Here is a 27,171-nt window from a genome sequence, read left to right on the forward strand (position 1 = left end):
TCCCCCAACCCTCCACAATGCTGAGTAAAGTTAGGAGAAAGATTATGAGGGTGGGGGGGTTGTTATGTCAGAGGGGGGATCTTTGATATAGAGGGGGAACTGTGATATGGGGGAGCTTTGATGTGGGGGGGCTGTGAGAGGGGGAAGCTGTGGTATGGGGGCTGTGAAGTGGGGGGGCTTTGAGGGTGGAGCTGTGATATGGGGGCTGTGAAGTGATAGGGGGAGCTGTGATATAGGGGGCTGTGAAGTGAGGGTGGGGGGAGCTGTGAAATGGGGGGCTGTGATAGGGGGAAGTTGTGATGTGAGAGGGGGGAGCTGTAATACTGGGGAGGGGCTGTGATGTGAGAAGGAGAACAGTGATAATAATTAGAGATGAGCGAATTATTCAAAAATTCGATTCGGCTGATTCGCCAAATTTGCGGGAGAAATTCGATTCGATGCGAATTTATTCGCTGCGAATTTAACTTATTAAAAGGGTTTCTAGGCTTCAGAGAGCCTTTATATTAGTGCAGAACACTGTACCTTTAATTTAAATGCCCTTGGAGTCTGCTGGGGAAGAGAAATAATACTGTCAGTCAGTATGACATGCAGATGAGTGCCGTCGATCTTAGAATCACCGCACACTTCACTCATTTGGGCAGTCACGGGGCACGACGAAGAAGAAGAAGAAGAAGAATGAAAAGAAGAAGAAGAAGAATGAAAAGAAGAAGAATGAAAAGAAGAAGAAGAATGAAAAGAAGAATGAAAAGAAAAAAGAATGAAAAGAAGAAGAAGAAGAATGAAAAGAAGAAGAATGAAAAGAAGAAGAAGAATGAAAAGAAGAATGAAAAGAAGAAGAAGAAGAATGAAAAGAAGAAGAAGAAGAATGAAAAGAATGAAAAGAAGAATGAAAGAATGAAAAGAAGAAGAATGAAAAGAATGAAAAGAAGAAGAAGAAGAATGAAAAGAAGAAGAAGAAGAATGAAAAGAAGAATGAAAAGAAGAAGAAGAATGAAAAGAAGAATGAAAAGAAGAAGAAGAATGAAAAGAAGAAGAAGAAAGAAAAGAAGAAGAATTCCAGTACAGCAAAAAGTGTATCTGCAGAGAGCTCCGCTATTTCTGACAGTTCTCTGACAGTTCCTTCACATTTACAGCGGTTGAAACATTGTATCTATTTATTTCCGAATAAAAACATCTGTATCCTAAATGGAAACAAATAGATACAATGTTTCAACCGCTGTAAATGAACTGTCAGAACTGTCAGAGAACTGTCAGAAATAGCGGAGCTCTCTGCAGTGACACTTTTTGCCGGCTGATCGGGGAAAATTCGATTCGTGCACCCAAAGTTTGCTAAAATTTGGATTCGGTGCGAATCGAATTTTTCCTAATATTCGAAACGAATTCCACTTCGCCAAGTTCGATTCGCTCATCTCTAATAATAATATACAATAACTTAACAAACTGGTTTATATAATATAGATTTTAATGATAGATAATGATGTAAATTTCAGAGTTTCAGATTAACAGAGAGAACAGTGAGATCTCCAATATCATACAGGGCAGGGTACTGAATTAAAATTCACGGAGGTCCGGTTTTTCATTCTGCAGAGGTCCGAATCTCATTTTTCTTCTATTACTCAGGTCTTTCACATCACAGCCCCTAATTAATGTCCTCAGTCCCCCCTTTCCCATCACAGACCCTTCATATCACAGCTTCCTCCTCTCACATCACAGCTCCCCCTCTAACATCACAGTTGCATATGTTTATACCTTATATAATCTATCGCTTAGTGTGTTTGTGTGTGTGTGTACACTAAGCTGGACAATTAGATTTCTTGCAATATACTTTGGCATAAATCATCAATTTGTGGAAGTTGAACTGCATTAGTAGTCATTGTCAGGATAGTAATAGAGGTGCATGCACTTTAGAAGCATTGTGTCAGTCTGTCTGGCCCCAGAGTTTTCAAAGATCTGTCTTTGATCATATGCTGCAAACATTGTGTCAATCTAGATCTCTCTTATCAGCCTGCAGCTATAGACTGACATAGCTCAGCAATCGATCAGGAGCTGCATTTAAAACAGCAGTAGTCTCATTTCCAGGCTAAAGTGCTGCGTGTGAAAACAAGTGACAAGTTCTGGCAAGATGTGTAGATGTAAAGGAAGAAATAATTTACTTAGATGAAATCTTGATTGTCCTGCAGTTACAGTTGTCTAAGTGAGAAGTTCTGCGGGGCGTATGTTTTAACTTCTTTGAAAACTCAGAAAGTGATGTGATTATAATATAAAAGTTCTGTGTTGTAATTTTATGAGCACACATACATACTGGTGACTATGTGCAGTGCAAAGAAATGGAACAAAGCGGTGGTAAAATAAGTGTATCAGTAATGAGTACTGGATACACTTTTTTCTTGCGCCCCACTCAATAAAAAAGAGGCACCCACCTATTTTAAACAGATCATTGTTATATGTACTGTATGTCCTGCCCTCCTTGACAGGTTGCTCACATAACATACACATCAGATGGCCCCAGCAGATTAGGAAATGATCTGTTCCCACAGACATGTACACCTGTTACCACTTTTGTGTACATAAACACAAACTGCCTCCTTTTATTTATACATGTTTCAGAAAGTGGGAAAAGTTAAAAATGACTTTGCCCAACAAACTCTCCTTAGCCATTTAGCTTTTGGGCCCTGCCTCCCATTTTGTACTTTAAGCGGCCCGACCATTTTTGCACATTTTTTGTGTGCACACCTGAAAAATTTTACCATGGTGCTACCAATGTTGTAGGTCCTATAATAGTTGTGCAAGTGTTTATCAAAACAATATACACTATATTGCCAAAAGTATTGATACATCCCTCCAAATCTTTAGATTCAGGTGTTCCAATCACCTCCATGACCACAGGTGTATAAAATCAAGTACCTAGGCATGCAGACTGCTTCTACAAACATTTGTGAAAAAATGGGTCACTCTCAGGAGCTCAGTGAATTCAAGCGTGGTACAGTGATAAGTTGCCATTTGTGCAATAAGTCCATCCGTGAAATTTCCTCGCTACTAAATATTCCACAGCCAACTGTTAGTGGTATTATAACAAAGTGGAAGCAACTGGGAACAATAGCAACTCAGCCATGAAGTGGTAGGCCACAAAAAATGACAGAGCGGGGTCAGCACATGCAGAAGCGCACAGTGCGCAGAAGTCGCCAACTGTCTGCAGAGAATAGCTAAAGACCTCCAAACTTCGTGTGGCCTTCAGATTAGAACAACAGTGAGCAGAGAGCTTCATGGAATGGGTTTCCCTTGCTGAGCAGCTGCATCCAAGCCTTACATCACCAAGTGCAATGCAAAGCGTTGGATGCAGTGGTGTAAAGCACGCCGCCACTGGGTTCTAGAGCAGTGGAGACGTGTTCTCTGGAGTGATGAATCATGCTTCTCTGTCTGGCAATCTAATGGACATGTCTGAGTTTGGCGGTTGCCAGGAGAACGGTACTTGCCTGACTGCATTGTGCCAAGTGTAAAGTTTGGTGGAGGGGGCACTATGGTGTGGGTTTGCCTTTCAGGGGTTGGGCTTGTGGGAACAGTTTGGGGGTGGGCATCCTTCTGTTCCAACATGACTGCGCACCAATGCACAAAGCAAGGTCCATAAAGACATGGATGAATGAGTTTGGGGTGGAGGAACTTGACTGGCCTGCACAGAGTCCTGACCTCAACCCGATAGAACACTTTTGGGATGAATTAGAGTGGATACTGCGAGCCAGGCCTTCTCATCCAACATCAGTGCCTGACCTCACAAATGTGCTTCTGGAAGAATGGTCATAAATTTCCATAGACACACTCCTAAACCTTATGGGCAGCCTTTTCAGAAGAGCTGAAGCTGTTTTAGCTGCAAAGGGCGGGCCAACTCCATATTGAACCCTACGGACTAAGACTGGGATGCCATTAAAGTTCATGTGCGTGTAAAGGCAGGAGTCCCAATACTTTTGGCACTAATACAGAATACACTAAATTACATCAGCAAGAAGAGAAGATGCCAGTGTTATCACTAGTATTGTAAACAGTGCAACGTTTATGAATGGTGGCCTGTTAGGTTAGGTTCACACTTCAGCGGGTTTGTGGGCCACGTTTGTGATGGAACTGCAGCCCATTCATTTAAATGGCCTGCTGTGCCTATGTTTTTTGCAAATAAAAATGGTGCCTGCGCTATTTTCAAAATGCGGCCGCATGGAAATCGCATGTTGCTTTTTGTGTGCTGCAGGTTTAGATGCATAGGTGTTTTGGCTGCAGGTGGTTGCAAGTGCAGGAACAGCTGCGATACCCGCAACCACCTGCCATAGTTTGAACCTAGCCTTAGCATCCGTTAACATAAATTCATAATTACAGACAGTCCTGGTTACCATCTAGCTGTAAGTTTATGGTCACTGAAGTGATCATATATGTAAAGCCTGAGAAAGCTATTCCGCATGTTTCAAACAGTTTGACTCTGTCGTAAGTATTGTGGTTGCAGCAGTTAAAGAGTTAATTAGGCCAAAACTGTGGACGCTGTGCAGAAAAAAGGCAAGCAGAGAGCTAAGCTCTCTTTCCTAGGAATGATTTGCTATGCCTTGTTTGGCATGGTGTCTGTGGTTGTGGCCATCTTGGTAAAGGAACAAGGCTTTAATTCTTTGCATCAGAGCTGCCACCTCTCTTTCCTTTATTAACTGGTTGGAGAAGTTTTAAGAAGCAGCCAGAGAGGTGTAGGAAGCACAGATCCACCATATGAAGGGGTCCTTGCACTTGCAGCTTTCCTCCAGAAAGTAGAACACTGTGCAGCACAGTAGTGACATCACCAGATCTCATGAGACTTGCAGTTATAGGCAGCAGTCCCTTAGATCCAACACTGCTGAGCCAGGAGGCTGTAGGCACGGGAATGCTTATTTGCAGTCGCATGCCAGGAAGTTGCCCCCTTCTTAACATTACATAGAAGGGGAATGCTACGTAATATTTTTTAGCAAATAAAAATGTAAGCGGCAGTTTTGTTACAAATCATAAAGTAGAGGTTATCCCAATTTGATCCAAACGAAACTTGCAGTACCGCTGTAAGCTTTAGACAGAGATCTCCCCACCAGTTGCAGTGAAGGGAGCTGGCGTCAGTGCATCAATCAGAGGTGTAAGAGCATTATCAAAGAGAAGAAAAGGCGTTGCTCACCAACCCAGTGCATTAGAATGTGGATAAATGTGGCCTCAGCCAGCGCCGCTCCAGCCACAGCCCCCCCCCGACATGTTTCACCCTGCTCACTGAGGCCTTGGTCACACCTCTGTGATTGGTGAGCGGTGCCTTTTCTTCTCTGTTATCCCAATTTGGCTGCAAAAGTGGAAGCAAACTTTTTAAGTCTTCTGTACCTTGTCTACCTTCAGTACCATAGAAAACAAAGCTCTTCTGTTTATATCTGGATGTAGACCCAGGAATGTTTTACTGCTGCAGTTCTCAGGTGACACAAGGGTCTAGTATTTGATTCAATTTAAATAATCAGCTTTGAGCATGCAGACTCTTTGGGCCAACCAGTAAACAGTTAATGGCTGCACTATATGACCACTCACCATTTTTAATTTTTGCTTAGTTTTTTGATTGGGTTGTTTATTCTATTAATAATCTTGCGCTGCTGTTCCCATGTGGTTTAATTCTGCAGTATGGTGATAAATAGTGAGTGCTGAGACTGGTCTGAAGTGGTAAGTGAGGTAACAAAGGGCTCTGTTCTGGGACCAATTCTGTTTAATTTCTTCATAAATGATATAGAAGTTGGTATAAATAGCTCAATCTCAGTGTTAGCTGATGATACAAAGCTATGTAGGGCAATAATTACACAGCAAGATATAGAAATCTTACAAGAAGATCTCAATAAAATAAAGGGGTGGGCAAATACATGGCAAATAAGGTTTAATGTTAAAAAATGTAAAGTAACAATATAAACGCAAATTACTTGCTACGGGGAGAACCTCTGGGGGAATCTAGGATGGAAGAAGATCTGTGGGTCCTAGTAGATGACAGGCTCAGCAATGCCATGCATGCAAGCAAAGCTAACAAAATATTAGCATGCACAAAAAAGGGAATTTACTCCAGAGATAAAACAATAATTCTGCCACTTTATACAACTCTGGTTCAGCCACATCTAGAGTATGCCGTTCAGTTCTAGTTACCAGTCCTCAGGAGGGAGGTGTGGGAACTGGAGAGAGTACAGAGAAAGGCAACTAAGTTGATAAGGGGACTAGAGGACCTTAGTTACTAGGAAAGGCTACAAATATTAAACTTATTCTTCCTAAAGAAGAGATGCTTGAGAGAAGATATGATGGCGATATACAAATTCCTTAATGGAGATTCTAGCATAGGAATAAACTATTTTGTCTCAGGGAGTGTAAAAAAACATGGGGCCACTCAATGAAATTGGGGGAGAAGCAGTTTAACCTTAAACTGCACAGGGGTTTTTTCATGAAGATGTAGAACTCACTTCCACAATTGGTGATGTCAGTGGGAAGTATTGATATTTAAAAAAAAAAAAACTCTTGGATGGGTATCTTAATGAACACAGTATACAGGGATACAGTATGGGCAAAGTTTTTTGACATGAACACTCCCACACTAACACAGGTTGAACTGGATGAACTGGTGTCTTTATTCAACCTTACCAACTATGTAGCTATGTATTGTGCTACTCTCGTTTGTTTACAGGGGATATTATCCTCAATTAAAGCTTTAAAACTGAAGTTTAGGTTTGAGTTTTATTGCATAGTTACATTGATTCAGCTTTTACAAATGTAAGTATATATCTTTTACCTGTGGAAGCTGAAAATCATTGTAGTAGTAGTGTTGTGGATTCATTGCCCTTCTGCATAGTAATCACAGGGCATCACTTGTTTGACACTGTCACCATTCACAGATGTCTTATATTTTCTTCAATGAATACAAGGTGTTCTTTGATAAGATGATGTGGAAGTTGTGATGTCACTGCCCCACTTCTCCACCTGGTCCAGTCGTGGATTGTCATGTATTGATTGAAGAAAAAAAATACAAGGTGTTCTGTGAATGGCTGCAACGATGAACGAGCCACCCATAGTGGTTACTATGCAGAAGTACAACTATTCAGAACTGGATCCAGAAGACCCAGTAGTGGTGACTACTACAGTGATTTGCAGCTTCCACAGAGATTGCTCAGGTACAGGGGCGGACTGACCATTTGGAAACTCGGCACTGCCCGAAGGCCCGGGTCAGTAGGGGGCCCCATGAGATGCCCCTGGTACCTTTTTCATAGGCATTTTTGAGTTTGGGCAAGGACACAGGGGCCCCATGATCCCCTATTGCCCGGGGGCCCCATGAGTTGTCAGTCCGCCCCTGCTCAGGTATGAGATATGCATACTTACTTTGGTCCAAGCTGGACCAATGTCATTAGGCAATAAAATTCAGACCTAGACTTCAGCTTTAACACCATTCTTAAGCACTCTATTTTCTGTCATGGGATTGGAATTTTCTAATTTCATTGGACTCAACTGAAAATAAGTGTCACTTTTTGAAAATGGGGATACTTATTCTGGTGTTAGCTTTGTGAATTGAGTCTAATGTCATAAGAAATAAGATGATTAAGCAGACATATATTAGTTCTTTGTTTTTCACCTGTTGCATTCTTGAACATTTGCTACCATTTGCTTGGGTGATACTTGCACCGAATGTGCAGCAAATGGTCTTGGATTGACCCAAGCTATATACATGGACACACGTGGGTATTATACTTTACTGAGACATGTCTTTTGTCCTACAGATGTGGTGCCACCTACCATCAGCTAATGAGCACAGTAGGCATACATCCAACCTGTGCTGAGGAAGTGACTAAGTTGCACATCACCAAGCGTTCAGGACTGGACCCCACAGTCACTGGCTGCTGAGGTTAGCTACCATCCCTGAAAAACAAGTGCCATCTGCCTGCACGAAGGAGAGAACCATCAGCATCATTGCGCTACATGTAATCACTTTGCTCGAGCCATGTGATACATGTCAGGTCCTCTGGAATCAAAGGAATTATTTCTAATTCATCCTGAGAGGTTTCTGCCAGCAGTAAATTACATCTGAACCTCGGTGCACATTTCATACCACACTCAAAGCATTCGTGACATGTCTGAAGTTAAATCAGGTGGAAAGGAGTTGATAAGTTAGACATCTCTGCTGACATCTTCTATTTCTGCAAACATCCAGGAGGTGGAACTGCAAGACCAGGAGATGCTGAGGCCACAGGTAAGCTGTGTAATGTAATCCAGCACCCCGCCTGCTCTATGCCTAGGGACAAACTATTACAGGAACTTCTTTCTATATTTAGAGTTCATTCATCATAACGAGAGAGCATAGAAAATGAGTTGTCTCTACATTTCATCTGATATAGTATAAAATGCATACCACCACTTTCCCAAAGCCAGTCACTTTGCTGGATTACACTAATAGCTTTAATGTTGAAAACTCATTTTTCTGTCTGCATGTATTTACTGTCTTATCTTTCTTTTTTTCAGAATGTTCTACCTTTGTGTTTGTTTTTCTTGTGTAAGCGCAGAAATGTATCTGATTTTTATCTCCAGCTGTCAGGATGTTTTACCTGTTTTCATGTTGCTTTGCAGCTCTGAAATGGGTGATCTTTCTTTTCATGGACCAGGAATGCATTTAATAACAGTGGTAGATGCTATGCAATCATGTTTACTACATATATACTTGCAATACACTAGTAAACTTTGTTTAATATAAGATAGCATAGCCTGTTGGTTGATAGCACTATTTAAACTCTCAAAAGAAATGTACCTATGGGGCTCTGGCCCACCAATACCCTCACACACACACTGCTGGCCACTTCGCTACAGTAACATAGAGTGTACCAGCAATCAGAAGGTTGTCAAAGCAAGTAAAATTGAAGGCGTCAGATGGAAAATTGTCGGCCAAACAGCAGCGGCATCCAATCAGCTGCAACCACTGTTAGGGCATTCTGACAGCTGCAAGCGCTGGCTGTCAGCGTACAATAGCCAAAATGGTAGATGTGTCCATCTGTGCTGTATAGTGTGCATGGAGGAATCTTTTCAGCCCAAAGGTCATATATCTGTGTATGTCCAGCTTTACACTAGTGTACACATATTTAGCCTTGAATGGTGATGTAGCAAATAATCCAATGCTTCTGAGTTGAATAAGTCAATAGAGAATTTCAACTTAAAGGGAAAGTACAGACATATTTTCAGTTACTATTGCAGTGGTACCTTAAAGTAGATGTAAACTCTAATTGGTGAACATTTTCGCTAAAAGCACAGTTCCCTTTTATTTAAAAAATATTGTTTTCACTTTTTTCATTCTTTTTTGCATCGGTGCCGCTGGTCTCTATCAGCCTCTTTTAGCACCTTCTTGTCTACCTGTACTCACTCCAATATCAGTTGTAGATCATTACTCTGGACTAGACGTCTGATGGTGACAACAGTGGACCATGCCTGTGCAATGTGTATTGGAACAGCCTTTTGTAATCTCGATCAGGGGAAGACATGACAGAATAGCAGTGCAAGCACACAATAAATGGTTGTCACCGCATAACAGGAAGTGCCTGAGCAAGAATCTTCACCAGATACTATTTTAACCTCCTCATTACCGCGCTATAGCCAAAAGACGGCTACAACACAGTTTTCTGTTTCTGGGAGGGCGTCTTTAGACGTCCTTCCAGAACGTGCATTGGGCGTACTCTGTGAACACTGTGTCCTTTGCCAATCACAGTTGCCCTTTACCATGTGAGCAGCTGTGTCCAATCACAGCTGATCACATGTAAGCAGAATTCTGGTTATCGGCTTTTCCTTTCTGCAGCGCTGTCGCTGTGTGAGGAAAAGAAAGCCGATAACCGGCAATTCTGACAACACTTTATTTGCATTGATAATTAGGGCGTGGATTATCAGTGCAGCCCCAGCAGTGCTCATCAGTGCAGCCCCAACAGTGCCCATCAGTGCAGCTTGTCAGTGCCACCTCAAATTATAATAAAGTCTCTCCACTTAGTCAGGTTTGAATCAACTGCTGGTTTTCCTGTGCAGTTTCCCTGCATCTGCAAGTTTGGAAAAAATGCAGGAACCTTTTTTGCTGTGTTTTGCGTAGGTTCAACAGTCTATTCAAATACAGTTCAACACAACAAAACTGACATAGTGTGAACCTGGCCTAATACAGTATTTTTGGTCATGATGTGATACCAAGTTTCACTTGCAAATGGCATGCAGGTGACCTTAATTACATGACCCAAAAAAATCTAGTAGCTATGGAGCACATCTCCCTGTTACTACATAATACAGTAAAGTATCACAACCAGATTTCACCATTTTGTTTTGTTTTTTTGCTGAACAGTACCAGCCATCATGACATTCAAAGTGCAATAGCAGTTCATAGCTATTGCATATTCCAAAATCATACACAAACATTAATAAAAGTTAATTTCTCTGTAAGCTTCACCCCTTTTGGGCATCATGAATGAGGATAATGTTTTGGATAAGAAGAGTGTTCAGTAGCCAGTAGCCATTTTGGTTGGTTTAAATGGAAATGGTCAGCTAGTGAAAAATATGATCTGTGTGATTAAATTGTTTCCAGGCACATGCTGAACTATTTTGAGTCTGAAGTCATGAATAAACACACATCACTGATTGGTCTCACTTATGATATAGTGCCAGTGTATGTCTGTTCTTGCTTTGGTACAAATGAGATAATTTCTGGCTCAAACAGGTAACTTATGTCACCCATGTGGCAACACCCCTGTGCTTAGAGCTTAGGGTTATGTGACTGATTCCTACTTTGTGATGTGTTCACTGAATCAATATAGTATAAGCAGTAAATGCTTAAAACAAATCTGTGGGTCTGGGTAGGGGGTAGTTAAACTCACAACAGGGCAAGTTAACTGACAGCATTACCATTTGCCCCTTCAGCACTGCCTTGAGTATCCCCAAAAATTCTTTACGTCTTAGTTGAGAACATGCTCACCCCTTCTCCCCATCCCAGCACAGGGTTTAGGGGCCTGAGCTTTGTGATGCAAGCAGCAAGAGGTGTTCGTATAATTATGCTGATGGCAGTCATGTAGCAGTCATTATTTGCATATAACCTGAGGAGTGGTCCTACTGACAGCCAGTCTTATCAAGCTTCCTTGCCCTGCTGTAAGTTTAGTACCTTCCCACAAGTTTGCTGAAAAACAAGTTAATAAACAGATCTAAAAAACAAAGATTTTATGAACCACATACTGGGTAGAGAGACAAAAAACAAAAAAATCAGACGATTTTAGGAACATCTGGGGCTTATAGAAACAAAAGGGGCTTTATGGCGACTTAAACGTGTAATAATTTTAACATTGCGTGGTTTATCTCCTCCTCACCTCCCTACCTGTCTCCAGCACCGCACCCGGGGACTAGCAGGGAGGGGAGAGACCTTGCAGTGTAGGGAGCACCGATTGGCTGCCCGTCAGGGAAGGGGAGTGTCAGGCTTATCCTTTATCCCTTTCGTTGGCAGAGCCCTTTTTGTTTACAGTGAAGCACACAGACACCGCCCCATAGTAAAACACACCCAGTTACCCTTTGATCGCCCCTCATGTTAACCCCTTCCTGTGCAGTGCCATTAGTACAGTGTCAGTGTTTTTTTGTTTTGTTTTTTTAGCACTGATTGCTGCATTGGTGTCACTGGGGACGTCGGTGACACCATGTCAGTTCCCCCCAGTCTCAGAATGTCCACTGCAGTTCCGCTATAAGTTGCTGATCGGCGCCATTACTAGTAGAAAAAAAATTTTAAATTAAAAAATCCCAGTATATATACACCGCTATAACGCTATAACTTTCACGTAAACCAATTAATTTACACGTATTGGGATTTTTTTTTTAGCAAAGATTTGTAGCAGAATACATTTTGGCCTAAATTTGTGACGAAATTAGATTTAAAAAAAAATTTTTTTACTGGACATGTTTAACCTCCTTGGCGGTATTCCCGAGTGTAGCTCGGGGTAACACTTCAGTACCACAAACGGTAACCCTGAGCTACACTCGGGAATACCATGCGGCACTGCTCCGGCATTTGTTCTTCACTTACCTTACCCTGCGCTCCCACGATGTGTCCCCTGCAGCGTCCCCGGCCATCTCCTCCGGCCGATGCCGGCATCCGGCTTCTGTGTCCTGTCCCTGTGACGTCGGGACGTACGGGCGCCGCTGGCGGCGGGAAATTTAAAAATTTTAAAAAATGTCTTTTTTTTTTTTTTTTACATTTTACATAGTAAAACATTGCTGTCTCAATCAATTTCACATACATCTTGTCCCTAATGCTTTGTCCTGCTCCCTGCCTGCATTTTTACTGTTCTTTCTGCCTGGAAACTGAGAAATGTCCATGGCGTCCAAAAAGTGTCCCTTTAGGTCAAAAGCAGTTTAGACCAGCTAGGAGAACAGCGATAGTAAATCAGAACCACTTGCAGAATTGAGTGATAATGATTCGTGGGGAAATTCGTCATCAGACACTGAAAACGATTTTGCGACTTTGCTCAGCAATGTGCTAACTTGGCGCTATATTTCACATTTCAGTGTTTTTGGTTTGATTATATTATTGAATTAAATGTATTATTATTATATTATTATTTTTTATGATTATTTATTAAATTATAATTTATGATTACGTGTTTCAAATTTTATCCTACCCGGGATGTTTACTAGACTCTTTTTCGGACAGATTTCAGGGAGTTATTCCTAAATTACAGGCCTACAATAAAAAAAATACATATTTCCATTCAAAAAAATGGTACCGCTTTTGGTACAAAATTCCTGACATAATCATACCGCCAGGGAGGTTAATAGCAAAAAGTCAAAAATATTGTTTTTTTTTCTCAAAATTGTTGGTCTTTTTTTTTTTTATAGCCCAAAAAATAAAACCGCACAGGGGGTAGATTACCACCGACAGAAAGCTCAATACGTGGGAAAAAAAGGATGTAAAATTCATTTGGGTGCAGCGTTGCATGACCGGTCAATTGTCAGTTAAAGTAACGGAGCACCGTAACGCAAAAAATGGTCATGAAGGGGGGTAAATCCTCAGGAGGCAAGTGGTTCAACCTGCTGTTTTTTTTTTTCTCCACAGTTTTAGTTACATTGCTTACCTGTAATAAAATAGGTCCCTCAACATGCAGTCTTCGAATGGGGGAGAGAATCCTGTGATTGATCATACTCTCCCCCATCCACAGATTGTGTTATAGGCAGTGTAATCAGGGAAAGTACTTTTCTTAAGCTGGGTACACATGGTCTCAATATCAGCCGGTTCAGCAGGAACTGGCCGACATTCAGACTATGTGTACAACTGTCCTTCAAACAGAGACTGGTATAAGGACCAACCTTTGTTGAAAGGACATGCTGGAAAACCAGCATCCGATCAGAGCTATCAGAACACAAAGACGCAGCGGGAAAGATTGCTGTATAAACATCACTTAGTATGGCAATCTTTCTTTTTTTGGGTTTTTTTTTTTCTTCATTCGGCCCGCTAGGTTGAACGAAGAGAAAGCTGAATTTGTATACCAGGCATTATGCACTAGAGGAGGAGAGGGCAGGTGCCCCCATCAAATCATTAACACCTTCCTGCCCGGCCTATAGCAGATTCACGGCCGGCGAGATACTCTTAATTCTGAGTTGGCGTCATGTGATGTCCTGTCAGAAGGAGCCGCACATGCGGCTGTGGGGCCGCATATAGCGGCACAAACTGTCACCGACTGTGTCCACGGGACACAGCTAATGACAGATCACTACAATGGCCCGTTGCCAGTGTCATGTGATCGCTTTGACCAATCACTGCAGCTCACATGATAATTGTATACAATGGATGGCTTCCAGTAATGCCATCCATTGTATACAATTGTGTTGTTAGTTGTGATTGGTCAAAGCATTCACATGGTACAGACAGGGCCAATCATAGCCCATCTGTATCATGTGATGAGTTTTGCCCAATCACAGCTAATCACAACAAAAGACTGAATGAATCAGTTTAATTTAGTAACAATGGTTGCAAATATAAAATAAATACATTGGTATTAGCAATCATAATGTGTAAAAAAAAAAAACTAAATTCCTGATCAGTTGCCAACTTCCTATGGTAAGATTGTATTGCTTTGGTCACAGTGTGTTGAAAAAAAGGTAAAAAAAATAAAAATAATGTAAAAAAATATTAGAAAAAAAATCAAAATCAAATTATTTTTATTTTTTTTACATACTATCACCAGTCAGTGTCTCTGATCACCGCCACACCAGTTATATAATAATGCTGTACTGGACTGGTGACAATATGTTAAAAAAACATATGTGAATTGTTTTTTTTTTATTCATTTTCCAAAAAATTGTAACAAAAAAATTACATCAAAAATACTCACCATGCCTCTTACTAAATACATTGGACTGTCTGTTTTCCAAAAATGGGTCATTTGGGTGGTATATGTACTATTCTAGCGTTTTTGGGCCTCAAGAATGAGATAGGCCATCAGTACATCAGGATTGATCGATTGTCAGATATATATACCATGGTTTGCGGACTCTATAACTTTCCTGCAGACTAAATAATATATACTAATTTGGGGTATTTTCACCAAGTAAATTTAGCAGAATACATTTTGACCTAAATTTATGAAGAAAGGTTATTTATTTGCAAACTTTTATAACCGAACCGAAGACAAACATGTTTTTGTTGTTTATTTAGCAAAAAAAAAAAACCTCAGTGGTGATTATATACCACCAAAAGAAAGCTCTATTTGTGTGAAAAAAGTATACTTTTTTTTTTATAGGTACGGTGTTGCATGACCACATAATTTTCATTCAAAGTGCGACAAAACTGAAAGCTGAAAATTGGCCTGAGTGGGAAGGGGGTAAATGTGCCTAATATTGAAGTTGGCCATCGATTAATAGAAATTCAGATGTTTCAGCAGGAACTGTCCATATTTTGATCTGTTTGTGGATGCTTCCACTCAACAGAAGTCAATCTGACAGTTAACTTCTTTTGAATGAGCTTGTTGGGAAAAACAGCGACTGCAGATGCTGATCAGTGTATTCTGACAATGGAGAGTCCCCGCTGTCAAAATATAATCTCTCGCTGAAAGAAGAAAAAAAAGTCCATCTATAGCCAGTCTGAGTGTAGCAAAGATCTGAAGCTGTTAACCCCCACATAAGTTCAGTAGCAGGAAGAGGACAGGGTAGCCCCGTAGTGAAGATTTCTACAGGATTCAGACGTCTCCACAATGTGAGGCATACTTCATTACAAGTAAGTAATGCATCTAAAGCTTTAGAAAAGAATGTTTGTTTTTTTTTAACTATACTTTAGCCTCAAGTGTGGTCCATTTAGATGAAGAAAAGCCAATGGAATGGACATTGCAGGTGGTTCGTCAAGCCAGCCTTTTCTTTTATTGTACAATCAGCATTCAATGTACTGGCCCAAAGGATCAAAGTTTTTTACCATCATGCATTCTTTCCATGAAGGTAAAACACCTTCTATGTGCAGCAGTGCCCCCAGACCACCTAAAAACAAAACTTACCTGGGCCCCTTCCCAGACCAAAAAAACAAAACTTACCTGGGCCCCTTCCCGATCCAGCGATGTGCACGAGAGCCTCGGCTCTCCCAGCTCTCGCTCCTCATTGGCTGAGACAGCAGCAGAGCCATTGGCTCCCGCTACTGTCAATCACAGTCAGTGAGGAGAGGTTGAAGGTGGGGCCGAGCCATGCTCTGTGTGAATGGACATGCAGATGGGCGGCTTGGGAGTGAGCCTGCTCAAGTGCCCCCATAGCAAGCTTCTTGCTATGAGGGCACTAGACAGGAGGGAGGAACCTGGAGAGCCGGTGGGAGACCCGAGAAGAGGAGGATCGGGGCTGCCCTGCAAAACCACTACACAGAGCACCGCTACTGTCAGTCACAGCCAGTGAGGAGAGGGTGAGGGCAGGGCCGAGCCATGGTCTGTGTGTGAATGGACATGCAGATGGCGGCTCGGAGAAGAGCCTGCTCGAGTTCCCCCATAGCAAGCTTCTTGCTATGAGGGCAGGAGGGAGGAGCCTGGAGAGTCGGTGGGGGACCCGAGAAGAGGAGGATCGGGGCTGCTCTGTGCAAAACCACTGCACAGTGCAGGTAAGTATAACATGCATGTTATTAAAAAAGAGAAAAAAAACAGCCTTTAATATCACTTTCAGGATAGCAAGCTGGCATATAAAACTTACATGTAGATTTTTTATATTTACTTAAGACGTGCATAGGGCTCTCTAACATGCCAAAGCTATTATAGTGGTATCCTGGACACAGAGCAGTAGTGTGTCATTAGATTACATTATGGCATCTTCCAGATTAGTATCAGATTCTGTAGCTCACTGAGAGGTTAACGTCACTAGACTTTCTTTACAGAAGGAAACAGATTGGGAACAAAAATACTTTTGGATCGCTGCCTGTAATTTGTGGCTACATTTCTAAATATTCTTGAAACCCACATCACGCTCCTTACTACCATCAAAGGCTTACTGTCTCCTTCAGTACAATAAAAAATAACAGAGGACATCCTGAGGAAACCATGTCCTAATATCACTAGCCTGGCATGTCTTCCCCACAAGGAGATCTGAAAAATTACATCTGACGCTGAACGTTCCATTAGCCAAGGAGCATGTAGAGTGATTTCACAAGGCTCGGGATATCTGAGCTTCTGATCTGTGTGCGTGATTTCCAGGTGGGATTTAAGCCCCAGTTCTCACTGTAATGAAAACAAAATTTAGGACTTTTCATTCACACCATGTGCTATTTAAAGCTGACTGCCAATCAGTGATTATCCTGCGTCATGTGTATTGGCCGTTTTGCCATGTATTGATTTGTTTGTGCTGAACCTCGAATAAGGTAAATGTTATAGCCTTTATAAAACATTATATTTCTGTCCAGAATTGATCTTTTAGTTTGTGGATGTTGATAGAATCAGAGTTAGTTTACCAGTGATTTTTTTTTTTTTTTTTTAAGAAACTCGCGTTTCGCTTGCTTTTTCATCTCTTGATGGTGTTATTTTACATACAAATGCATAGACCTCCCTCTAGTGGATTTTGTATTTTAGACAGTTCAGTCAACATTCCTGGTGAATTATTACAGTGATAAAAAAAGTTAATAAAAGAACTCTGTGCTGAATAATATATAAAGGCAGCCATTGCTGACCTTCTTAAGAAGATGCCTGGCAGTCTCTGGCTCCAGTACTTGGAGATGCTGGCGTGCAAATCAGGAATGGCAGTCAAAACTCCTAATCTGCATATTTGTTCCAAAGCATTGACTTAGCAAATGCTAAAGCCAATGGATCAGGATGACAGCCAGGTAACCGTTTACATACAGAGGTGGCAGCAGCAGCATCCTCTATGCCTCCTTACTAATGTCCTAACTTGTTTGAGAAGGAAATGGTAAAATACAGTCACTGTGCTGTGTTGCCAATTGTTAAAGATGAACTCCAGCCAGTTATAATGGACACAAATCAATGCAGCTCTGTATTATTAAATCATTAATAATTATTGTAGTCATAAATCATTACATGTATGTATTTTAAATGCAAACAGTGCAAAAGTACCTGATTTTGACAAGGTTTCAGCCTCTTGCTGCCCTCATAAAGCACAGTTCAGACTGAGAGAGGAAGATACTGCACAGTGAACAAGTCGGTTGTGCTGCCGTGCTCATGTGTTAACAAGGAGCATGCTGATAGGAAGGGGGGGCAGTAAGACCGAGAGATGAGCACATCACTCTGCTTCTTTCTCTTTTCACTGTCCAGTCACAGACTGGCGGAGATCCTTTGGTAGGTAAAATAGTTTCTATATATGTATTTTATCTGTGTATTTAGCCTTTTGCCTGGTGTTATAGTGTAGCCCTGCACGATTTTGTTTTTAATTTTTTTTTTCTTTGGGTACAGTGGTGGGTTAATATTTGTCAGTTGTTTTCCTATTTCTTACATTATTGGGTACATTTTCTCCAATTTTCTGTTCTTGAGATGCCCATACAAAACATAGAGAAGTATGTTTCTGGGCATGGGAGGTACATGCAGCAATACAAACATTGTCAGCATATCTAACCCTTCCCCACACTACTAAAAATGTGCTTTTGTGTGTGTTCCAATTAGAGAGACTTCCCATAACTTCCTCTCCTGAGAAGAAGTGAGGGTATCTCCCCCTAACAGGGATAGAGATACCAATATAAATCTGACAGATGCTAAAAACCCAGCAGGTTTAACCACTGGCCCTCCTGAGGATTTACCCCCCTTCCTGAACAAGCAATTTTTTGCGTTACGGTGCTGCATTACTTTAACTGACAATTGCGCAGTCAAATGCAATTTACGTCCTTTTTTCCCCACAAATAGAGCTTTCTTCCGGTGGTATTTGATCACCTGTGCGTTTTTGTATTTTGTGCGCTGTGAACAAAAAATTCCAAAACAAATCAAATGTCATCATAAATTTAGGTCAAAATTTATTCTGCTACATGTCTTTGCGGAAAAAAAAAATCTCAATACGTGTAAGTTAATTGGTTTACACGAAATTTAGAGCATTTACAAATGGTGGTGTATATATACTGTTTTTTAATTTTATTTTATTTTTACTAGTAATGGCGGCGATCAGCGACTTATAGGGACTGCGGCAGGCATTCTGACACTGAGGGGAACTGACTTGCAGTGATCAATGCTAACAAAAAGCACTGACATTGTACTAATGGCACAGGGCAGGAGGGGTTAACATGTGGGACAATCAAAGGGTTAACTGTGTGCTGTGTGTGTGTTTTACTGTGGAGCTGTGTGTTTGCCCTATAGCAGAAGTGCTTTCATTGAAGCACAGATGGGAAGCGGTTAAAGCAGTTTTAAACTGAAACGCAAACATTTATTTTTTTACAGCTTACCTGTTATTCTTAGATGTGATGGTTGCATTCATTGTCGTTTTTAGTCTTTCTTTCTTATATTTTCATCTCGTGATCCAGCCAGCAAATTTGTTGTTTTTCAAAAGCACAAACTCTCCAGCAGAATGTAACCGTTTATATGGATAAGACAAACTTCTTAACAATGACAGGGGTACAAAAGCGGACGCATGCTGGGTAACGCATTATGTAAGGAAAAGGTAAAAATTTTTGATTCACATGGTTGGGAGGCCGGACGGGAAGGCCTACCATAAGAAATAGCAAGTCAATTTGTTCGGTACTATAAAACTTACCATCGTATGCGAACTCCACCCTACCCGGGGAAGATAGAGTGGCTGCCATTCATGACTGCTGGGTCCATTCTGGTATACCCGCCATTTCCCGGCTATCATTCAGACCCTAGATGCCCCTCTGTCAGCCAAGGAAATTTTAACTGCTCTCAGATATATGAAGCCAGGGGAGAGCCCCGGTCCTGACAGCCTAACCACTCAATACTATAAAAGTTGTACTGATCTTCTGCTTTCCCACTTCTTGAGGGCTTTTAATTCTCTGCCCAACATTTCCACTTCACCTATTCAACTCCTGGAAGCGCATATCACAGTGATTCACGTACAGGATAAAGATCTTTCCTAAGTTCTAAACTGTCACTCTATATCTCTTCTGAATGTGGACTTTAAAATCTTTGCAAAGGCCCTGACCAACCATTTATTGCCCCACTTTCCACATTGGATTACCCTAGACTAAGTAGGATTTGTCCCCGGTAGGGAAGGTAGAGACAACACGATTAAGGCACTAAACCTTATTCACTGGCTACAATCTTCCTCTACATCTAGCTTCCTCCTATCGATGGACGCGGAGAAGCGTTTGACAGAGTTGCCTAGGACTTTGTCAGTGGTACTCCGAAGGATAGGGCTGGGGCATATAATGCGAGTCTTAATAGGCATATTTTACTCTAATCCCACTGGCACGGTGCGGATTAATGGCCACCTGTTGAACGCCTTTTCCATCTCCAATAGAACGAGGCAAGGTTGTCCATGGTCTCCCATCATCTTTATTCTTACATTAGAGCCTTTCCTAAGACACCTTAGGTCCAATTCAGATATCATTGGTATAGCTACTCCCTGCAAGACATATACGATTGCAGCCTTTGCAGATGAGACATTATTATTTCTTTCCCGCCCCTTACTCTCCATTCCAGCCCTCCTAAATGAAATCCATACTTACCAGTCCCTTTCCAACTTTAAATTAAATTTAGCCACTTAAATATCACCCTTTCCTTGGTGGAAGTTGACCTTTGTAAGAGTAATTTTTCTTTTGAATGGAGACCTAAGAGTATTACTTACGTAGGCACACAGCTACCCTCCTCCCTTTCATATCTCTCTTCACTGAATTTCTTATCATATTTACGCACACTGAAACAGGAACTTGAAAAATGGAGCTCTTCGCATCTCTCGTGGTTTGGCCGTGCAGCCACGCTGAAAATGACTATATTGCCTCAATGCTCATACCTTATTCAGACCATCCTTATTTCCTTACCAAACTCCTTTTTCATCGCCCTTAGGAAACTCTTTTCAGTATTCATTTGGAAAGGCTACACTCCGAGTCTGGCCCAACTGTCTCTCCCAAAAAGGTGGCATTGGCCTCCCAGACATGAAAACCTATCACAAAGCATGCTTATTAACCAAATTCGTGGATTGGCACATAGTTGCTTCCAACAAAGCATGGGTAAAACTACAAAAAGACCTAACAGATATCCCTCTTACATTTGCCCCTTGGACCCCTAGAGACAACAAGTGCACCAAGATTAGTAAACATCCTCTCACTGGTCCACCTTTTTACCTGCTATATTGGCTCCTCTAAGCATAGTAAACTTTGTTCAACCCCGGGCCAATGACCTCAGTACTCGCCAATCCAGCTTTCCTTCCAGGCCTAGAAACACAATTTCAAACACTGTGCCAGAACCTAAATTGCCAAAGAGCCAGAGACTTCTTCTAGAAGGGTCTCCTGCAAAGAGTTTAAGGTTGCGTTTCCCTGATGGTCCTACCTCCATTTAAAACCTTTCTTATTACACAAAGATGCCTGCTCATCGTATAGTCGATCTCCCACAACTTTCGAAGCGCTATGTCTTTCTCAAGCCCCACAGAGACATCTGATTTCCTTCATTTAGTCTATTCTACTTGATGGTCACAAAGAAAAAACATGCAGCGCTAGAGTATAAAGATCTGTCTCACGATACAGTGTGACCACCTAAATAGGTATAAACGCAGCTAGCATAAAGGTAATGGTCTAAGCAACCAATACTACAACATTCTCATGGTTAAAAAGGTGTAAATAGTGACTTAGGTGTCAAAGTCAATATATCATTGGAGTGACATAAAGAAATCTGTGACATCTGTGGTAGGAAGTGTGGCTGTAGAATGCACTAACCAGATAGCGCAGATAGTAGCGCATTGGAGTAAAATGACCTACTCCTGGTCAATGGATCAGGAAACCTGCCGGAGTGGTGGTAGTCTCTGCTGTGGTCACCAAAATCATCTGCGTCCTCTCCAATTATGGCATTACCAGGTGTCCAGTGGGATAAACGCTCATCCGGTATGTAGTGGAATCCTTTTGTGTCAGCAACCTCCAGGGGTGCGGTGTGCGCTCAAGGAACAGGAATCACCTTCAGGGCTCAGAAATAAACCCAAAAGAGAGGCTTCCAATAGTGTAGTAACTTTTATTAAGGAGTAATAAACAAATGAAGCACTTACATGGTGCAATACACAATTCCAAAGATGGCTGCCCGTATCAAGGTGTGGACCATGTGGGTAGTAGTGGTAGGTAAAGTAGCATCTCCCTAACGCGTTTCGTGGCAAGTGCACGTTGTCAAGTGCACGTTTTATATCTATTCTACTTGATGACTCCCCTGTTGACCTGTGTCGTTTCATATGGTCATGGGAAGCAGACTTGGGGGTCTCTTTCTCAATGTAACCAAGTGCACACATCGATCCATAAAGATTCCATCAGTATATTGATACAGGAACATAACTTCAAGGCTTATTCTAGATGGTACAGAACACCTAATTTGTTCCACAAAATATACCCTACAATTCCCAATACTTGGAGGTGCTCTCAAGCTGGACTTTACATCAGCTCAATATCTGCTTTTCCACTCTACATCCCCTATTAACTTTCACAAATCACTAGGAATGCATATGATTACTGCAGCACGTATGTGCATTCCACGTTACTGGAATAGGCAACAGATCCCTACACAAAGAGAGTGCTTTCTGAAACTAAACAGAATAGTGGAATTGAAAGAGCTTATCCACATTGCCCACGACAAATATTCTAAATTTTAAAAAACTTGGGCCTGTTGGCTGCATTTCAAATCCACAACAGAATATACGACAGTAATGGCAAATCAAACCACCATTTGTACCCACTCTTCCTAATATCTAACCCTTTACATTTTTCTGAATTTTTTCTGCCAGAGATCTCACTCTCCCAGGTCGACATTAGTGACTTGAGTGGAGATCTTGAGACAGCCAGATATGGAAAGAGCGTATGATCTGCCACGTTATGCACACCTATGGATCCTTTTCCAACCCCCTCCCCCCCCCCTCCTTTTTTTTTTTTTTTTTTTCTTTTTCCCCTTTTTCTTATTTGTTTTCCATCCCTCTCTTTCCCCGCTGCCCCACTCCTCTCGCTCTCCTTCTCCTCTTCACTTCTTCTCTTTTCTTTGTTTTGTTCACTTATTTTTCCAGATTGGCCTTTGTGCCATTTGTAGCTTACTGATCCAAGTAACTGGTGCTGTTTAGCCCTCGCTGATGATCAAACCATAGAGTTTTGGTAGACGACAGATGTCCTCTGCGAGCAGATTGTATTGATCACTTCCTTACCAAACATTCCTCTGCCTTAGCAAACTAGGCATACAATACCACCCACCCTAGGCAAAATATCTCTGAATTTTAGCTGTCAGTTTTTTTGTTTTTTAAAAAAAAAAGCTAACTTAAACTTTCTACTGCACTGCATATATGAGAAGCTAATATGCTGAGCGTCAAGAGACTTATTCGCATGACGCTACACATCTCGTGGACTAATCCTGGCTGTTCTCGGTGGCTACTAAGGAATACAACTGAGAACCGTTTCCAGGCTGCTTTCACTAGCCTGTGTATGACTTGTTGAGATATTTAAAGCAGTCTACCAACATTAGTCAGACATGTTTAACATGCATTCACTGTGCACTATTGGCATACAATAGAAACTTTCCTGAGTACTCCTCAATATAGTCTAGCCACAGAGGGCTGCTATGACACCATACCTTATATCGCCTGTAACTCTTTCAATGTGTTATTGTGTTACGATTTTGTAACCTTTGTTTTACTTCTGTTTTTTGCTTGATTCTCTCAATAACATTTATTATGGAAAAAAATGGCAGGGGTGCTCACAGTGATCTTTTTATAATTTATCCCAAAAGGAACAAAACTGTTGCTGTAACTGATTATAAAGTGTGAGCTTGAGTACCCAAATCTGCTAGTACATGTAACTCTCCCTCCAGACTGGCAATGCTGCTGTCTGCTGGGCCTACTGTGCTCATTCATGCAGAGTGGGGGCACTCTCATACAGTAGATGTGTTACTGGCCAGATCACCAGGTGAAAACGGAGGAAAAGAAAACCAAAGAAAAAAAACTGATGCAGCCATCACATCTAATGATTGGTAATCTGTAACATAATATTTTTTTTGGTTTTGGGTTTAATATTGATTTACATTTTTTTAATACCCATTTAAATTTAAAGAAAAAAATGCTAACGGAGGTCGGTTCTTACCTCTGCGGAGGGCCTTGTCTTTTACCTTCCCTCCATTCTAGTGCCGCAATTCCTGACAAACTGTGAGTTCATCCTTTGATCCCCTGTGTTACTGCTGGGTCTTGTAGTCATGTAAGGGTTGAAGAATGGTACTACAGCATGCAGTAAGTGTTGAATGCTCAAGAGTCTGACAAAGGCTGCAGTGCTGGAAAGAGGGAAGGTAGGAGACATGGACTGCCAGAAATAGGAGTATAACAGCTATTCTATTGCAGGGAACCTCTGTTTTATTAAGTCAGCTGACAGGGTTGCTTTAACCGCTTAAGGCCCGCCCACAGTACATTTACTGCTGCATGGGGGGCCCTCTGTGCAAAATCACGTATATATACGTGGGGGGGAGAGAGGGTGAGGGGGGGGGAGAGAACAAGAGAGAGGGTGAGAGACAGAGAGAGAGAGGGGGACAGAGATGGTGAGAGAGAGTGAGAAAGAGATGGGGGGGAGAGAGGGTGACAAAGAGGGAGGAGGGGGGAGAGAGGGTGAGAGGGGGGCAGAGAGAAAGAGAGGGAGGAGAGAGTCAGTGTCTATTCACCTAATATGAGCTCCTTCCTGGATTGGGGGGTTCTGCTGCTGCTGCCTCCTTCCCTGCTTTCCTCACATCACTGACAGTCCCAGCTCCTTATCTGCTCACATCTCAGAATCCCCACTCTGAGCCACATTCCTGTCTAAATAATGTGTCCTTGTTTTAGGAGGAAACATTATTCAGACAGACATAAAGATACTGTGTTAAATGTGCGGAGCCTTTTCATGGGGCCCCTACCGACCCCGGGCCCTCGGGGAGTGACCAAATGGTCAGTCTGCCCCTGAGTGATATTAGGTCTCCCACTTACCCCCAACACACTCAGTAACTCACTCTCAGGATACTTTACTGTTGGCATTACACAGGACTGGTGGTAGCTCTCACCTTTTTTTCTCTGGACAAGGTTTTTTTCCGGATGTTTCAAACAATCAGAAAGGGGATTCATCAGAGAAAATGACTTTACCCCAGTCCTCAGCAGTCCAATCCCTATACCTTTTGTAGAATATCAGTCTGTGCCTGATGGTTTTCCTGGAGAGAAGTGGCTTCTTTGCTGCCCTTCTTGACACCAGGCCATCCTCCAAATGTCTTCTCCTCACACCTGCTTGCTGCCATTCCTGAACAAGCTCTACACTGGTGGTGACCCAATCCCACAGCTGAATCAACTTTAAAAGTCAGTCCTGGCACTTGCTGGACTTGGGCGCCCTGAAACCTTCTTCACAACAATTGAACCTCTCTCCTTGAAGTTCTTGGTGATCCCATAAATGGTTGATTTAGGAGCAATCTTAGTAGCAGCAATATCCTTGCCTATGAGTCCCTTTTTATGCAAAGCAATGATGACTGCATGTTTCCTTGCAGGTAATTAATATTTGTGTCATTCTCAAACCTTTTGGCCAAGGCTGAATTATTACAAACCAGCTCTACCTTGCTCTTAATATGATTTTATCTTAACGGGATTTGTACATATAATAATACATTTGCTATCATATGTAATCATGTTATTATTTGAATGTGTTGTGCCTCATTTAGAGTCCCATGTTTTTATTTGTTGCCTTATACAAACCCATTCACATGTACAGTATATCTTAAAAAAAAAAAATAAAGACTATACATACTTTTAATACAATGATTGGGAGCATTGGCAGGCATGGTGAAGACAGTATATACACTGGATAAATCACAGTACTGACAAAAGCACACATCCCTAGATCTAGTATTAAAGTGTTTCTGAAGCCTAAACATGTTTTACCTTAAAACATTCTTTGCACTAAGGTAAAAAAAATGTTTAGGTAGCAGTATGCCCCCTCACTCATACTTACCTGAGCCCTCACGTGATCCAGCGCTGTGCCTCTCTGTAGGGGTTCTCCCCTCTCTTACCAGCTTTCTTGAGGAAGTAGGAGCCTCCTGCAGCGGCCAGTCAAATCTTGTGACAAGGGAGGCAGGGTCGAGTTGCTCTGTCTGTGTTACTGGACGCAGGCAGCGCTGCTTGTTCTCAAACCTGCAGCTGTACCGCAATAGGAAGCAGCTTACTATGGTGGCACATGGAGAAGAGGAGACGTCAGGAGCACTGACGGGACCCAGAGCAGATATGTATAAACCTGTTTGTTATTTTTTAAAAATAGAGTTTACAATCACTTTAATCTTTTAGCTAAATTCTTTGTGTATAGCTTGGAAAAGTATATGCTGTTTAAAAAATTTCATTGCATTAACATCTAGCTTGCAGTTACCTGTAGAAGCAGAAAATTATAATGAAGTGTTTCATTCCTGAAATGTACATTTGTTGTCTCTGTTGCAGAACTATTCTATTAAGAACATAAGCACACCTGCAGTTTTATACACATTGTGGCAAAGTCTACTTGATGTTTCTCTTGGTAGAATCTTTATTTGAATGTGTGCTATCTTGTGACATTGTTCCATTTATATTGAAGTATGTCACCTGTGTGCTTACAAACTCCAAAACTTTAGTTGTATTGAAATTCATTTTACTGAATAAAACTTCCTTTCTCCCAAAAGTAACATTTTTGTTTTGTTTTAGGGAGATGTCATCTGGTAACATAAAGGCAAGCCCTTTACTGATCGGAAAAGGAAAATGTAGAATTCTGCTGCAAAATGTAACCGGAGTGACTTAAGACTGCCTATTTTGCATAACACCTGCTGCATACAAGGTGCACAGTTGTCTTCATTCAAACCGTGCTAAGTAAACATTCTAACTACGAAGTCAAATGCAGGGGTAATTTTGAATAATGTCTACAACAGATGTATGATATACAGTATGTGTGCTGATTGTTTTGCCTTCTGTGCAGGTATACATTTTCAGGGATGGTTGTGCTAGCAGTTTTTTATATTATGTTAAAATTATGACAAGACTCCAACAAATGACGGCTTGTATATAAACTCAAAATGAGATAGACATGCCTGAGCACCGGCTGGTTTCCTTGTCTTATATATGGTATACAGTATGAGTAAACAAAAATAAATATATTTTACAAAGAAGTTTTTTTTTCTGGTTATTTGGGGGCACCTACAATAAAAATCAAGATTAGCCTTTGCTGTGGGAACCAGACCTCTGCCGCTGCATTGTTTTCTACAGGATCCATGCAAGTTTACTTAACCATGTATGCTGACAGTGAAGAAACATTACTTGATGATCTGCAGGATTCTGTTTATATTTTTTTATAATGATATTAATTAAACATAAATTGGACATTCTGTTCTTTAGCATAAACCACACTCTATGTTAATGCTATGTGTTCCCAAATTGTCAGAATGTTTTCACCACTTGGCTACAATTGCTGAAAAACTTAGCAGTTGATGTTGTAAAGAAATCTTAGCCGATCGCAGGTCAGAGCACTTTCACATGACCAAGGGAGCAATGCCACCACTCTTAGTGTTTAACACCAGCTGAAAGTGGGGATTTTAGTGTCAA

The 27,171-nt window shown here is 41.4% G+C and overlaps 1 protein-coding gene across 1 annotated transcript in view; it reads left to right on the forward strand.

Moving 5' to 3' along the window:
- Nucleotides 1–26,738, forward strand: part of TXNRD2 (thioredoxin reductase 2) — a 186,223-nt gene extending 159,485 nt beyond the window's left edge. The window contains 2 exon segments of the mRNA XM_089672476.1: nucleotides 26,281–26,354; nucleotides 26,357–26,738. Of these exon segments, the coding sequence (XP_089528602.1) occupies nucleotides 26,281–26,354; nucleotides 26,357–26,442 (160 nt within the window). The 3' untranslated portion in view covers nucleotides 26,443–26,738.
- The last annotated feature ends 433 nt before the right edge of the window (nucleotides 26,739–27,171 follow it).

This window comes from Staurois parvus, unplaced genomic scaffold, assembly GCF_062004578.1.
Source record: "Staurois parvus isolate SC_StPar_1 unplaced genomic scaffold, SC_StPar_1.0 ptg000129l, whole genome shotgun sequence".
In the NCBI taxonomy this organism is placed as follows: domain Eukaryota; kingdom Metazoa; phylum Chordata; class Amphibia; order Anura; family Ranidae; genus Staurois; species Staurois parvus.